The 17,518-nt window shown below is 41.4% G+C and overlaps 2 protein-coding genes across 2 annotated transcripts in view; both read right to left on the bottom strand.

The window, feature by feature from the left end:
- Nucleotides 1–3,308, bottom strand: part of LOC308280298 (NACHT, LRR and PYD domains-containing protein 3-like) — a gene marked incomplete at both ends in the record, with an annotated part of 16,824 nt that extends 13,516 nt beyond the window's left edge. The window contains 5 exons of the mRNA XM_080720557.1: nt 1–1,431; nt 2,067–2,309; nt 2,467–2,553; nt 3,010–3,096; nt 3,230–3,308. The exon at nt 1–1,431 is cut by the window's left edge and continues 346 nt beyond it. Of these exons, the coding sequence (XP_080576683.1) occupies nt 1–1,431; nt 2,067–2,309; nt 2,467–2,553; nt 3,010–3,096; nt 3,230–3,308 (1,927 nt within the window). The remainder of the gene's footprint in view (nt 1,432–2,066; nt 2,310–2,466; nt 2,554–3,009; nt 3,097–3,229) is intronic.
- The window catches only part of LOC308280297 (protein NLRC3-like), a gene marked incomplete at both ends in the record, with an annotated part of 56,560 nt that continues 42,349 nt past the window's right edge, over nt 3,308–17,518 (bottom strand). Inside the window, one exon of the mRNA XM_080720556.1 lies at nt 3,308–3,358. Coding sequence (XP_080576682.1) covers nt 3,308–3,358 — 51 coding nt within the window. The remainder of the gene's footprint in view (nt 3,359–17,518) is intronic.

Below are 17,518 nucleotides of genomic sequence, written 5' to 3'. Positions count from 1 at the left end.
GTAAGAGAGTCTGATTGGACTCCAATGAGAGGCCCAGCAGAAAACGGAGGAACAAATCCAAGTGTCCATTGCGACTCTCTAAGGACTTGTCTACAGCACACTGGTAGAAGTCAAATTCCTTGTCTCTGAATGGCTTTGGCAACTTGGAGGTTGCTTTTGGTTTTGTCAGTACGTTGTCACCTTTGTTGATGAATGACACATAGGCATAAAGAGCGGCCAGAAACTCTTGAACACTCAGATGGACAAAGCAGAACACCTGGTCCTCGTATAGCCCATACTCCTCTTTCACGATCTGTGTGAAAACTCCTGAGCACACAGCGGCATCTCTGATATCAATGCCATACCTTTTCAGGTCTTCTTCACTGAAGATCAGGTTGCCATTTTCCAGCTGGTCAAAGGCCATTCTTCCAAGAGAGAGAATGACATCGCTGTTCTGTTTGCTGTTGGTATACTTTTCATCTTTCTTTTTGGATTGGTCCACTGTGAAATGGATGAACATTGCAGCCAGGGTGTTAGGTGTTGCTCCTTTCTCATCCTGTTTTCCTTCCCTTAACGCATTCTCCAGAACGGTAGCAATGATAGAGCAGAATACTGGGATGTGGCACAAGATGTAGAGGCTTAGTGATTTCTTGATTTGTGAGAAGATTGTTTTGGCCACATCCTTATCACTGAATCTCTTCATGAAATACGCTTCCTTTTGAGCATCAGAGAAGCCTTTGACCTCTGTCGTCCTGTCAACATAATCAGTCGGTATCTGATCAGCTGCAGCAGGTCGAGTGGTTATCCAGAGTTTAGCAGAGGGTAGCAGGTCCCCCCTTATGAGATTTGTCAGCAACACGTCCAAGGAGGCCCGTTTTGTGACATCGGTCAAGATCTCACTGTCCTCGAAGTTTAAAGGAATCCGACTTTCATCCAGTCCTTCAAGGGTGATCATAACTCCGGACCCGTCGGGGCCACAGATTTCTTCCATCTTGGTTTCACCAAAGTACTGATGAAGGAGCTCCATCAAGCTGAAAACCTTGTCCTTCTTCTTATTCAGCTCTCGGAAAGTGAATGGAATCATGAAGAGGACATCCTGGTCGGCTTTGTCTTCTGCCCAGTCCAGAGCACGCTTATTTGCTAAGACTGTTTTACCAATGCCAGCCACTCCTTTCGTCATCACTGTTCTTATTGGGCCCTTTTCTCCAGGTAAGGTTTTGAACATGTCCTCCATGCTGATGATCTTGTCTGGTTCTGCTGGCTGCATGGATCCTGGTGCAATCTGTCTGACCTCATGTTCTTTATTGACCTCGCCACTCCCACCCTTTGTGATGTAGATGTCTGAGAAAATGTCATTCAGAAATGTTTTTTTCCCTTGTTTTGTAGACAAAACCTGAAACTTCTTCCTCAGTCTAGACTTGAATCGTTGTTGATACACAGCAGGAGGAGTTGCTAAAGGACAAAAGTGCAAAGGACATAGCCTAATTAAGGGCATGTTATGGTAATTATGGAACACAAATGAGAACGAAGACGGTTGGTGATTCTCACGTTAACCACTTAAACACTATAGTTGAACATAATTCACATGGCCTTGCAATGTAGTTGACCTGATTCTCAAAGGCTAAAATAAATATTTGCTCAAACTAGATACAAACTCGCATCCTGGTGGTACGGAGTGTGAGCTTCTAGATTGGTTATTTTTGCAGAATGTTCATCTCATAAGGTTTAATTGGTTAAAAAGACTACAAAGGCTAGAGCTAGTAATATCAGAACTGATCAAATGTAGACCCCCCTAGCCCCATCACCCCATAGGATAATTATCCCTATTGTAGAGGTTTTTTTTTAGTTTTGTTTTGTTTCTTCAAATGTATCATGTGCTGCCATATCTTTGTGATATTGTGATGATAAAGCTGTGAATGGACTCAGTGAGTGGACATGACATTCATGAGAAGGGACTCTTGTCATTATGTCATTATGACATTCACATCTTTAAGGTAGAAAATACCACATTAGCCTGGTAGACAATGTTCCGCTTTTGGAGTGGACACTAAAATAAACACGTAATGTATTGCCAAATCTTATCTTACCTGTGCTCTCCAACAGGTGGCGTTCGTGTTGTTTAAGGGCATCGTAAAATGCTGCTTTGATGTTTACCCCCCCTTTTTCTGGCATCTTTGTATACAGTAGCCTCATTTGGTCCATGCTTGTCTCCTGGGCTTGAATCTTGGCACGGAATTCATGGTGGACCATTTTTCCTAGACTATCTACTATAGCCATGACTGAGGTAACGTTTTGAATCAACTGTGCCCGGTTCTGCATCACAAAATGTGCTGTTTACAAAAAGAAGGGGGAAAAAGAGTGGTTGAAAAATGTTTCACATAGCAGTATGACATTATGAAATTGGACTCTTGTCATTATCTAGGGAGAATAACTTTCATAAATTAACAGTAGGTTATACCAGGTAAAAAAAATATTGTGTAGGCCTACCTTTGTCTGTGGAGCTGTTGACAGAACCACCAGTGTGACCAGAGATGGTAGGATTGTTAGCCGAGTCTTCTGGTGCAAGTTCAGATTCTGCATGAGGACAAGAGGATAATGAAGTTTGCTCTGTGGGAGCATGGTATTCATGCAGTGGGACTACTGTCATTAGCTATAAACACATTGATATGAATTCAGGTAACTTATGTAGCTATACAGCATTATTGAATAAAACATTTATCTGTTCCTGAAATAAAGCAAACTCTTTCTGATACTAATGTGTCACAATAACCTCCTGTCACTAGAAATGAATGGGGCCCCACATTGGCCAACAATGCTTTTCAAAATATATAGTTTAAATAAATATTGGTCCATAATACGGTTTTATACATGTTTTAGCCAGCAACTTCTTTCTTTCTTTCTTTCTTTCTTTCTTTCTTTATGCCATTGTTACAGTCCTCACCTGACCTTCATAGCTTAGCCGCTAAGAGAATAACTTTCATAGCTTAGCAGTATAGTCTATACCGGGTAAAATATATGGTATAGGCCTACCTTTGTCTGTGGAGCTGTTGACAGAACCACCAGTGTGACCAGAGATGGTAGGATTGTTAGCCGAGTCTTCTGGTGCAAGTTCAGATCCTGCATAAGGACAAGAGGATAATGAAGTGTGTTCTCTGTGGGAGCATGGTATTCAGTGGGGCTATGGTCAAGAGAATGACATTTATATCTTGCCAGTAAATATCACATTTGCCTGTTAACACACATTATGTACCTCTGTCTCTATCTGTGGAGCTGGCATTGATGTCGACATTTCCAGAACCACCATTGTTACCAGAGATGGTAGGAGACATCACTCTTGGAACTCTTGGAGCTGGAAGAACTGCAGGTACCACTGAAGGACCTGCACAATACAGTCATCTGTGTTAATAAAACTAGCTCTAACTTTCAGGGACATCAAGTAAATGCAATAACTTCAGTTTTACATGACTGACAAATTACTTAACTTTCAACACTTTGATATGAATTCAGGTAACTTATGTAGCTATAGCTACAGCATTGAATACAACATTTAACTGTTCTTGAAATTAAGCAAACTTTCTGATGTGTCACAATAATGTCACTAGAACTTTCTAGCATTGAATACAACATTTAACTGTTCTTGAAATTAAGCAAACTTTCTGATGTCACAATAATGTCACTAGAACTTTCTTTCTTTCGTTCTTTCTTTCGTTCTTTCTTTCTTTCATGTTACCTGGACAGTCTTCATCTGACTTTTCAGGAAGTTCCATTGTGTTCAGGATCTCCACTGAGGACAGCACTGCTGGTCACGTGTCTTCACTCTGTCACCCATTGATAGACATTTACATCATTGATCTCTCCATCATAATATAAAAGGAAAATAAATAAATACATAAATTCTAGAGGAAAAAGACTGATATACTACTCATATGAAATGTGTTGAACCAACTTACTTTTTACTGTTCACAGAGAAGTGGTTATCTCAATATATATGACTAGTATGAACTCAATATATTTGCTTAGGTTTTACTTAATTTAGTTAGTTTTGATTCAAATTTACACATATGAAATGTATTGAACTAACTTAAATGTTATTAGTATTATTTACAGAGAAGTAGTTTAACTCTATATTTTTGTGAACTCAATAGTTTTGCATAACAGCTCAAACACACTGCCCAACTTTTTGAGACGATTATGCTGTCGCCGGTTTTGCTTATTGTGTGAGAAAAGCACTGCGAGAAGATTTGGCCGCGATAATAGCACTCGGTGATTTCTTCCCGAGCGTTTCTAGATATCTAGCAACTGATATTTGGCCCTGTCGCAAACTGGGCATGGTAGGCTACAGTCAGGGGCATCACAAGGAGGAGAAAAGTGGGACTGAGTTACTAGGGCCCATGGTGGAGGGGCCTTAATTATTTTATACTTTAGCTATTGAAAAAAATAGCAGATATACAAGCTCACGGTGCCTTGTAGATCTGCTATTTTTGAAAAGTTGTGAAAATGTGTGCAAATCTTTGAATATATACTGTATGACTGGATATGGAACTGATTTTTTTTTTATTTGGGGGTCTGTGGCCAAATACATATCATTTGGGGGGTCCTTCACATGAAAAAGTTTGAGAACCATTGACATAGACACATAGGTTTTATCGAAAATAGCAGATCTACAAGCTCACAGCGTGTGAACTTGTAGACTAATTTATTTTCAATAGTTAAAGCACAAAATAACACATACCAATGCGTTCCCAGTCTAAATGGGTTAAACCCCCTCTCTGTATGAAGAACATTCATGCGGGGCCCACAGTGAATCCTTGTACCCAGGGCCCAGAATTTGGTGTGACGCCCCTGGCTACAGTATGAAAGAGGTTGCGCACCCTGAGAAGATCTGTGTTAAATGAGAGCAGACATCATGTGATCACAGACAGAACGTCTGTCTGTCTGTCTGTCTGTCTGTCTGTCTGTCTGTCTGTCTGTCTGTCTGTCTGTCTGTCTGTCTGTCTGTAAGGATAGATGGATATATTATGAATAGCTAATAGACCTTTATTCCGAGGGTAAATTCAGGTCTTCAGTCTTATTGGTAGTAATATTGCTGTTAAATAATATTATGTTTCATGACTTTCATCATAATAATATAGATGCTGTTTCATAGCAATATAAAACCAACGCATCTCACAATATGTTGATAAAACCACGAGGCAGGTGTTATAATGAAAACATCAAACAGGTTGCTGTGTGTGTGTGCGTGCGCGCATGCACGTGAGAGACGGAAAATCATTAGTGCCCGCTCTCGTGCACAATTAGAACTAGAAGCAGTGCTCTTCCGAGCACAGGTCTCCACCAGACCGTGCATCCTGGTGGTGCTACTGTATAATAGGCCAATGTAAAAAGGGTGGCATATGTTCTTCACCTTAGATCTTTCATGGCAATCGGACGCTGCATGCATGATTTGAAGCATTGTGTTCCAAAAATGTGTTTTGCTAAAGTCTACCTGCTGGTGGCGCTATAACAGGCCAATGTGAAAAAGGTAGCATTTGTTCCTTGACCTAGTGGGAATATGTGTGGCAAATTTCACGGTAATGGCAAGCTGTGTTGATGATTTAAGGCATTTTGTTCAAAAACTGAACAATCCTGCAAACTTTGGAAGCCAATATTAGCCAATCAGGATGGAATATGAAATATCAGACGGATCGGACTTGATCACATGACTATAGAGATACTGTGTACCGATTCGCGTGATTTTTGGATAAAATCTCAAGGAGTAATATTCAAAAATGTGTTTTACATAAGTCGGCCCAAAGGTGGCGCTATAAAAGGCTGATGTGAGAAATGCAGGGCAAAGGTTTATCCTTAGCCTCTAGGGAGTGCGCTTACAAAGTTTGAAACTGATCGGTGGAGTTATAGGTAAAACCACAAATTGGCCTGTTATAGCGCCACCATGAGGCTGATTTCAAAAATTTGAAGTGGCATTTCTTCCTCGACCTAGTGAGAACATGTGTGCGCAATTTCATGATAATTGCACTTTGCGTTTGGGATTTGAGGCATTTTGTTCAAAACGGCTCAATCCTACAAATTTTGGAAGCCAGGATGGAATATGCAAAATTGGACAGATCCGTGTTGATCACATGACTGTCGAGATACTTCCTACCGATTTGTAAGATTTTTGGACAAAATCTGTAAGAGTAGTGCACAGAAATGTGTTTTGTGAACATCGGCCACTAGGTGGCGCTAGAAAAGGCCTATTTGAAAAATTTAGGGCAGAGGTTCTAGATTGGCATCCAGGGAGTGTGTGTGCTCACTTTGGCAGCGTCCGGGCCAACGGCGACCGAGATTAGGTGCTCACAAACTGCGAGGACGCACGGACGGACGCACGCACGCACGCACGGACGGACACACGGACGGAGGGGAAAACATCTCTCCCTCAGCCTTCGGCTGGTGGAGACAATAAACACAAATGTAATATTGGCTATATCGGGGATAGCATCCTGGTGAAATAGGCCTATCTGGCAGTGTGTGATCCCTTGTCGGTAGTCAATCTTGTGCCGAAAAACAAAACCACACGATTTCAAGAAAGTCACTTGTGTAGTGTGAAATACTCTAACGATCTGATGACTCATCGACCACGCAATATCGTTACAGTGTGTTCGAGCCCTAAGGCGGACGCTGACAGAACACAACACAACACAACACAACGCTCCATATGGCCCCAGAGGAGCCCAGCTATGGAACAAAACCACCACAGGGTCAGTGTGTGAATGATCATAACCCATGACCCATTTCACTATCACATTGTTCTGTTAGGCCTACTAACAAATGTACAAAATATATCAGAGCCACGAAATACATGAAATTACTCATCATCATCATCATCATCATCATCAAACATTACATGTGGATTGTGATTCATTCAAATCCAGACTAAGCCAAAGAAACAATTTACCTTCATCTGCAGAGGAGATGTTCAAAGAAAAGATGCTGCTGAGCTGATCCACCTTCAACAACCCAGAGGGTCTCACTTCAACTGTTGTCAGTAACGTCCTCAAACTCAGCTAAATACTGTGTGTGTAAGGGGGAGGGGGGCTGGGGGGAGGGGGGGGGGACCCTGAGGCTTCCCCAATGGGTTCAACTGGTAACCTGTCAGCTTACATTGTTGTAGACCTCGCCCACTGGAAAAGGCTGCTCACTATTTTACACATTTACAATTTAAAATGTAGGTATTTAGCAGACACTCTTAATCCAGAGTGAGTGACTTACAATAAGCCAGAAGAACTCAAGGTTACATCAAATTCATAGAATTAGCAATCTCGGATCATCATTCTAACATAGAATAAATACATTCTAAAAGAAAAAAATATACGGTAGGTTACCTTCAAACAATTCACTCTATAGATGCTGGTCAACAATGACCTGGCATCAGTCTAAATAACATCTCATTTGTTGTTTTCATCAACAAATTGACTCTTCCACAAATGCCTATAACCTTTTCAAGGACAGCCTCATGTTTTTATTATCATGTAGTTATAGTACAGCCCATAACTATTTGTTGGGCTATTTGGTATTTGTGAAATTAATTAGCCAGGGCTCCTCAGACTTGTGGTTCAATTAAAATGAATAACAGAATACAACAATAACATGATATAAGACACTAAAGTGTTACAAATTAAAAATATAATGTATTGTATATTACTTTATATTACTAGATTGTCAGGCCGCTATACTGCCTTCAGACCTAGCCTAATGTTGTGCAAATGAGACACGCCCAGGGTTAGGGGCCACTGGTGAGGCTATTGTACAGTGTTTGTGTGCAGATTGGAGCGACGGTGCTCCTCGCAGGTCAGAATGTTTGTTTGTGGCAACCCTCTAGGCAATTTAATACAGTATTTACTAACCTAAACATCACATTCATGTGTAAACTGTTGCCTATCAGAGAACATTATTTGTCTATCAAAGACAAAGAATGAAGCCAATAGCATGGTAAGAGAAAGTTGTTAGATTTGTCCCATATTTTCCAATTTTCGACGGGACCGCAACTCTATGGGCATGTGGGTCCTATGGGTTCTATGCATTATTTGTTTTCTAAAGAGTGTTTGTGAGAACATTGAGGAAATGTGGCAACATTCACAAGATGTTGTGTAAATAACAACCACTTCTTGCTCTTGTCCTCAAGCAAAGGGCATAATATGGTTCCTCTTTGCTTGACCACTAAAGATGAGCATTGAGCACACAGCCTTTATTAGCCAATCTGCATTGATACAGAGACATAGTCGGAAGGAAAGTGCTATGGACGTCTGTTTCAGCACAATTCTTTGTATATTTAAGTTTAGTTTTAAAAGTCTGCATAGTATTTTCTCAGCTATGTTTACACAGCAAGGACTCTTGGACACTATAACTCTGGGGGAGCCTGGGATCGAACCCTCCGTGTGGCCACTCTACCCCTGAGCCTCTGCCGCCCGTCAAAAAATATCATTCATTAAAAAAAAGTATTCTGTTTTCCTTTTTTTCAATCTCACCCTGACCCCTGAAGCAGGAGTGTGGGTGATTTATCATATATATATATATATATATATATATATATATATATATATATATATATATATATATATACAGTTTATATATATATACACACAGTATATATATTATTAAATATTATGATTATTGTTTGATGTGTTAAAACATTACTAAAAAGACTTCATTCACTTGAGTTGGAGGATGAGATAATCCTTGAGTCATTCTGACTGAGGAGATTTAACTCTATACTGTATGAACTGCATGTGTGTATGACCCTGTTGTTGTTGGATTTATTTTATTATTAGTTTTGTTTAGGTTCATTGTGTGTGTGTGTGTGTGTGTGTGCGTGCGTGTGTGTGTGTGTGTGTGTGTGTGTGTGTGTGTGTGTCTGTGTGTGTGTGTGTGTGTGTGTGTGTGTGTGTGTGTGTGTGTGTGTGTGTGTGTGTGTGTGTGTGTGTGTGTGTGTGTGTGTGTGTGTGTGTGTGTGTTCGTTCTGTGAGACCCCTGTCATGCAATTTGGGCCTCTGCTTCAATTAGTAGTTGGGATATGTACTTGTGAATTTGACCTATAAGCCTATGAACTGTAAAGGAAATATGTAATGCTGTTCGTGCTATTTATATCTGACACATGTACTGTAGCCCAAAGAGCATTTCTTAATTCATTCTTGGAGAACTGAGTTCTCCACGTGATAAAGATACATGCAGTCATCATTGCTGGCTCTTGGACATTGGCTAATTGAAGGGCCTATCCCTGTTCCATACCTGTATTTAAGCCATTTTATAAACTCTTCCCTCTATGAACTGACGAAGACGTTTTGACATCGAAACATCACTTCATTTGCCTGCACCCAGTAAATAAACAAGGCTTAAACAGAGTTTGCTCCTGTGCCTTCCCTCTAAATATTCCAGTCCCATTCCTGAGATGCACCGGGCCAGCCTAAACCTGTCTTGAGGCGCGGCGGAAACCCTTTGTGTCTCAAGAAATGCCGTTGCTCACAAAAAAAGTCTAAATATTTATCTTGGCTGTCCATCCTGCTTGCCCAGGGACCTCATGTGAACTGCAGAACAAGGTTGTTGATGGCACATGACATGATGGCAGGTCACTACAGAAAGGCCTGGTTTGCATATCATGTCTCAGACTGGCTTGTGTCATTATCTGTACTGCAGTGGTTCTCAAACCTCTTTAGCCCAAGGCACCCCTGTAAATAACTTCATCATCCACCGCACCCCTGAACGTCATTGTTAATTTTTAGAATATATTATGGTACCTAAGTATGTGAATCTTTCCATCTGAGATCTAGTATATCGCATGTACAATTTGAGAGAATATCTACAGTAGGTATTTTCCATAGGATTGAAAACGTTTATAACCACTTGAACCTGCAGTATCCCTATATTCAGGCGGGAACATTCACCAGAAATAGCTGATCTACAAACGCGTCACCGCGTGTGGGCTTGTAGATCAGCTATTTTTGGTGAAGAGGCTGTACAATGAAAAGAATGCACCAAGTACATGCAGTCAAACTCAAAGTATTCTGCCGTAACTTGCGTCATGGCACCCTACAGCACTTTCAGAAACACTGCTGTTAACAGAGGTCTGTGATTCTATAAGCCATAACTATTGGTTGTGTTCACAACTGTGTCCTTATGCCTATCAGTGTTATGACTTTGGCTGATACTAAAGGGCAGGGGTGGGCAACTTTGATGATGGAGAGAGCCAATATATTTTCACAACCACTACAGAGGGCCACAATGCATATACTGTCAAAAATAACTGATCTACATGCTCAAAACGCTATGCTATTTTTGAATCGGAATCCTGAATTATTTTAAGCTATTTTTGTGATTGTTTGTAAAGCCCTATATTATGAATAAATTAATAATTTTAAAACATTGATACAACTTTTATTTTTGTTATCATTTCATATTGTAGTTATTCCTCAGTACCTGCACTTATTAACTTAGTAAAAATTAGTAGGAAAGAAATCCTCGTTTGATAGGTATCACCAGGTCTCTGCTGATTCTGCTCTGTTTCCATTTCTTTCTTCTTAATATCACTTGTCTTGCTTTCCTTCTTTGCCCTTTCTCTTTCCTGTGCTTGCTTTCTGAAATCGCACAAACAAAGCACACCAAGTCTTTCTGCTTCTCTCTCTTCTGTCACTTCACCTTTCCTTTCTAGTCAGTTTCTCAACTTGTTCTTGTTACAAACAACAAACCAACATCCAACCTCGTTTCATCATTTAGGAAAAAGAAAATGTGTAAGCACTTTTGCGTCATGACCTTTATGTCAGGGCTTTCCTCGTCTGGGGTCATTGCAGCAATCAAAGTTGATTCAAATATCTTTAAGAGGTAGAGAAATGGGGATACGCCTGTTAGTGAACATACACTCTGTATCAGGGATCTTCAACAGGGGGTCCGGGACCCCTAGGGGGTCCTCAGAGAAACTGCCAAATCTTTGTGTGATAGGGACAATATATTGTATTTATTTCCCTTAACCACTTGAACCCTCACATTCTTATTCTGGGGGAAGACATCAGCTGAAAACAGCAGATCTACAAGCTCACAACACGTCTGCGACGCGCTGTGACCCGTCAGCTTGTCGATTGGCTATTTTTGGCGAAGAGGTTTAGTGTACAGGGTAAAAAGAGCAGACCAAGTACTGAGCCAATGGTCAGGTATACAAAGTAATGTGGTTACATGTCTGAAAACACAGATTTAAAATGAATCCAATATGTAGTGGGGATCCCTGCTGGCTGCTTCATCTCTCTCTCAACTAAGGGGTCCTTGGCCTGAAAGTCGTGGAAGACCCCTGCTCTATAGCAATGATTTCTATCAGAATATACAGAGCTTTTGTTGAGCAGTGGTTCTCAAAGTGGGTTCCCGGGACTCAATTTCAAGGTCTCCCCTTAAATTCTGACAGTGTACAAATGGAACCAAATGAAGACTGACCAATGGTGTGTTCTAGAATTTCTTTGAGGGCAATTAGGGCTGTCACAATTATTAAATAATCGTCTAATCGTGATTATTTGACATTATCGCAATTATGTTGTCATAATCGTCATAATCGTGAATGTTGAGAAATGTCAGAAATAGCGGAAATAGCCGATCTACAAGCTCACAACGCGTCGCATCACGGCGCGTTGTGAGCTTGTAGATCGGCTATTTCCACTATCAATGTTATTTTTTAAGTAGTAAGTCGTAATGTATTTGTGTGTTTAGGTTATGTATCATATCTGCCATGTACAACTTCAAAGCCTAAAAGCCAAACAGAAATGTAATTATCAATGACAAAAACACAATTAAATCGTTAATCGCCAATTATTTGAATGACAATTAATCGCCATGTAAAATGTCATATTGTGACAGCCCTAGAGGGCATACTATTATCTATGTTCCGTGGCTATTCGTGTGGCCAGGGTATACGCCAGTGCATAATGGCCATCAGATACGCTACTTTGAAAGGTTCACGAGGGCAAAAAAATCCTCACAGCATACAGCGTATGGGAAAATCCCAGTTGTCCGATGTCCCAGTTGGGCGAACGGCGATGGCAAAGTGGACTAACAGGGGCAAACGTACGAACGGGCTGTCACAGTTATTGTCCACGACATTGCAAGCGGCGCGAAGGCCAGCGGACCTTGGTCCTGCTCTTCGCGCCCGAGCGCCGCAGGCGCGAGTGCCCGCGTTCACCAAGCCGTGGTGAATGCAATCGTTATATTTATGCCCAGGCCGTAAGGCCTGGGCAAGCGCACGATAAACGCATGAATGGGATGAAGATCGCTCGCTTTACAGTCTGTTGGAAAGGCTCCCCCACCGCCCAACTGGGACAACGGACAACTGGGACACCGGACAACTGGGACTAGCCCACGGCGTATACCTGCATGACAGGTACTGTAGAACACAGCATTGACGCTGACCGGTTCATTTGGTTCCATTTGTACATTGTCAGAATTTAAGGGGACACCTTGAAATTGCTATACGTACATATAAAAATACACGTCAGAAATACTTAGTAAAACTCTTTCTTTACTGCATTCGTTTCGTATGCAGGAGTCTAGCCATCTTTTGGGACTGTGTCAGGTGAGATTGTGATCGCATGGTGCATTCAGCTATGCAGAGATAAGCTGTTAAAAGACCTTAGGGTCAAGATGTGTGTGTGTGTGTGTGGGGGGGGGGGGGGGGGGTTGTTGTGTTGTGTGTCAGGGTGTGGAGCATGTTGAAACATACTCTGTTCTCCTTCTTACAACCACCCCCCCCCACCCCATCTCACTCAAAGCACACCTAAAAGTGTGCGCGCACACGCGCACACGCGCAAACACACACACACACACACACACACACACACACACACACACACACACACACACACACACACACACACACACACACACACACACACACCTTACTGACTTATAATCACTGCCTTGTCCAGCTCAGCCCAAACACAACATTGTCCACATTCTCTAGTTCAGGTTTTCAAATGACTTGCTGTCCACTGCTGATTGATGTGTAAATGTCTATAAAGTGCAAGCACAACAAGACATGTGAATGTATCCTCCAACATGTTCCTCTGGTTTGGGCAGTCAATACGATGGCATAGAGTCTTTCTCTATGTTCGTTATGGCAGGAAAGAAAGAAATGTTTTAAAAACCTGTTGCTCCAAAGGCAGTTGTTATCTGCCTTTACGACGTCTTGTCCTGCCCAGCAGAACATTCTCACTAGAAGTCAAAGTTCACACACATCTTAGCCAATCAGGGTGGAATATGAAAAATCTAACAGATCTGTGTTGCAGGGTATTTTGACAGCACGTACAGTAGTCATAGACTTTTGAATAAAATCTTATTTAGTTTTAGTTATATTTTAGTCAATCTATAACTTTTTTGTCTAAGGGCACCCCATAAATATTTTTTTAATCCGAGGGCACCCCTACATAAAATGTTCACTCCCAGCACCTTATTATATTTATAGCATAGGCTATTGTCGTTGTCTGGTGGAAACCTTGTATGACCAAAACCGTTTGTTTTGTATTTATCATCTATAAAATGTACTAGACTAGCACACAATGCCTCGCAATGCGAGGCGTTGTGTGCTTGTAGATCTGTTGTTTTGTGTGACAGTCTTGTATGATGCAAGGCTTTGCTTTACCAAAAGACGTACACATTTGAAACTTGGGGATACAAGGTTTCTGCCTGACAATGACGATATTTTAGTGATTATGTTGCGAGGAAAACGTTGAGATAATAGCCAGTTTTGTTAGAAATGACTGGAAATAACTTTAGAATTATACTAAATATTTTTTGTGTCCAAATAAATTCCAAATATTATCAAATTATCTTGTGGCACCCCTGGACTGCCGTCGCGGCACCCCAGGGTGCCCCGTCACCCACTTTGGAAACCCCTGTATTAATAAACAGAAAGTACAATTTCAGGTGGTTTGCAATTTTTCAGCCAATCAGGAGAACGTACCCATTTATCAGCTTCAATTTTGAGAGCTTGTAGATCAGCTATTAGTTTGCCCTCTAGGGTCAAGTATACCATTGGCAACCAAGGAAGTTTGGTGACTCTGGAGAGACAGATACCCCCAGAGTCTCCCGAGATGGGGGGTATGTGAGACTCAACAATACAAACAACTGTAACAGCCAGGAATTAATCACAGATAAGGAGACGGCTCATCCAAACAACATCAGCTGGGGAGACATTGGCAGTGAAGTGTCACTGAGAAAAGACCTGCAAGAACACCGAAGGCCATAATACATCAAGCCAGGACCACACGTGGACAAGAGGGGTCACAGGTGGCGCACGGCTGTAGCAGCTGGTGAGACGAAGGAGAGCTCAAGGCAGGAATAACCCCACCGTACTAGAGATATCTACGCACCTGTGTCACCTCAAGACCTCAGAGGTCCCCAATACCTCCCCAAAGGAGCCTCTTGTTGGTTATAGAGCAGGATAGAGGAGTTCAGCCTTGGCCAGGAGGAGGAGATGGGCAAAGTAGGATCGGATAGCCTTAAATAATTGTTCAGGAGTTAATTCAGTGTCTTCTGTGCAGAGTGTGTATGGGATAAATTTTGGTCCACGTCAAACTGATAAGAACCTAGATGCGCGCGCAGGTCGAAACCAAATAATAGCGATTCAAAACAGTTCTCCTTCAAACCCCACCTCCATTCACCGTCATCAGAACGGAGGGAGTGCTCCTCATGATCACCAGAGCGTCTACTGCTCGCCCAGCTGCAGTCCATGAAGCCTAATTTATGCTCCATCCTGCGACGGTGTCGCGCGCAGACCTCCAAGCTCAGAACAGTTGCATTGGTGACGCCATGTGAGCTTGTACATCAGCTACTCTCGACGAGCAATACCCTTGCGCAATGAAGTTATATGTCTCGATAAGGGTGCACCCATGGGTGCATCCCACTAGCCAACACACAAAAGAGGTTGAATGAACTGAAACCAGCGCTCCCCAAAACAACAGGTTTGGGGATCTGTTGGGAATTGATTACATGAAACAGCCACCTGTGCATTTAGTCTCAATGTTTGTAAACAAGAAATTGGTCTATTCGGAGCCCAGTTGGTCTATTCGGAGTCAGTGTGTGACCTTTGACCTCTAGTGAGAATCTGCTGCTGACCAGGAAAGACATTTTGGAGTCAGAGAACTACAGATGTCTTTTAGGCAACAGGTTTTATTTTTGGTAACACTTTACTTAAAGGTCAGGTCTATAATGCATCATAATTGATTTTAAATGCCATATAATTCACTCATGTGTATGTTTTTCATTTTTGCAATACTGAACAGAGAGAAAGAGAGAGAGAGAGAGAGAGAGAGAGAGAGAGTGAGTGACTAAAGGAATAACGGGACATCTTGTTGCTCATGTTTAAACATGCTAAACCCTGAGCTCACACAACAACGCACGCACGCACGTACGCACGCACGCACGTACGCACTCACACTCACACACCCTTGGTCCAATAGATCAGTGTTTCTCAAATGGGTGTACGTGTACGCCAATGAATAGAAAGCAATGTTTATTTGCCATTATGCTGTTTTATTTTGAACATATTGGCATTGGAACTGGACTTTTGATGTATGTTTTAATATAAGCAAAATGCTGTAGTCAGTGGAAGGGGCCATGGGGGCAGAAATTCTCCTCTGCCTACAAAATGATGTCAAACTTAACAGCCCCATAGACATAATATGAGGCCTGTAAATTCATTTTATACACACATTTTACACCTGTACACATCAATGTGCAAATGGCCTCCATACTCTCTCTCTCTCTCTCTCTCTCTCTCTCTCTCTCTCTCTCTCTCTCTCTCTCAAAGCACACCTAAAAGCACAGCAGAGAGACCTGCTAGTTGACCGACACGCACGTACGCAGGCACGCACAATGACCTCACTGACTTTAAACCACTGCCTTGGGACAAGGCGGCTGAAACCGACAGGACAGGAATGAAGAATGCATCTTAAAAAACCTGTTAACCTGGGCAAAATTATCTCCTGGCCATCAGAAGATTCTCACTAGAGGTCAAAGGTCACACACTGACAGCTACAGAATGCTCTGAATACACACTCTGCTCACCAAGAGCAATAATTACAATTCCGCCCAAAGGTGTGCTAAGACATTCCATGATAATTTTGAATGCTCTGAGGTGTTGAAAGGTTTGTACGATTAGAAGCTTGAGCAACTACAAAGTCATGAGTGTAAATCATATGATTAATAAGGTTATCTCCACCAACTAGTTTGACACTCATTTAACTGTTTAGATAGGTCGTCCATGTACAAATTAAAGAGTACAGGCAACATAATTCCTCCCTGGCGTACCCCATTGGTCACCAGAAGTCGAGTGGATGTAATGTATTCCCAACTTTGCTTGCATATTTTGGTGTGAATACCAAAACGGCAGGATCCTTATTACAGTAGATATAAGGAAACACCACGCTCTTTTAGCTTTAAAACAGTTTACCATGATTGATGTGATCAAATACCTGGGACGCATCAAGGAAACACATAAATATAGTACTGTTGCATCTTCTGTACTGACTGACAATGTCCTTAGTGTATAAATACATAAATGAGTGCCATGCTTTTTCTTAAAACCAAATTGGTTGTCAGTATTTGCTGTATATTCATTGAGCCTTACCTTCCAGTACCTTGGACAGAATGCTTGCCAGTGCAATAGGTCTGTAATTATCAATGCTTGTTAACTTCCCAGTTTTGTTTTTGACAACTGGCAATGGCAGAACAGATATATTATATATATATTATATATATTATATATATATATTCAGGCAGTATGCCATGCATCAACAGCCCTGAAAAACACAGCAAGCAGCACTGAAACTATATGGCTAGTGTGCTTCAGATGTTCTGCTGTTATCTGACCTTGAAATGCTTTGTTAAGCCAATTTCTCTATAAGGCTGCTCACCTCATCATATATAATAATCACACCATCACTGTGGGTAACTCAGTATTAAAAACATCACTCTTGACACAGTTAAAGATATTTGCATAGTGTATTTTCCACCCCTCAGCAAATATTTTCAGACCCAGTAGTGCCATCAATACTGGAAGGCATTGGCATATTACTGTTGTTAACCACCTTCACCTCCTTCCAGAACTCATAGACATTATTTTTCTGTAGCTTTTTGGCCATAGAATTTGCCCTCATGGCATGCTTTTTTCTTTTAATATAGCATACAGCAACCTAGCATTTGCATGCTTTCTTGTGGTCACACTCAGGGCCATGCCTAGTTTACCTGCTGAGGCCCAACATTTAAAAGCTTCTTTAGCCTCTACATTACATGTAGGCATTCCATCCAGGTCTCATGTTATTCTGTTTAACCCATTTTCTTTTAAAAGGTTTGCTTCCATTAATTAAACATTTTACTATTTTGTCATACATTTTACACAATTCACTATAATGGCCATCATCTTTAAAGTTTCCCCACAAAGTTGAATCTACTGGTAAGTCAATGTTACTTAAGTATACTTCAGTCAGTGATTTGTACTGTTGCAAATCGTCTTCATTGAGGATTGCCCAGTTCA

This window comes from Nannobrachium achirus (genome assembly GCF_963921795.1).
Source record: "Nannobrachium achirus genome assembly, chromosome: 24".
NCBI classification, from domain to species: domain Eukaryota; kingdom Metazoa; phylum Chordata; class Actinopteri; order Myctophiformes; family Myctophidae; genus Nannobrachium; species Nannobrachium achirus.
This window is presented reverse-complemented; position numbering and strand designations above follow the sequence as displayed.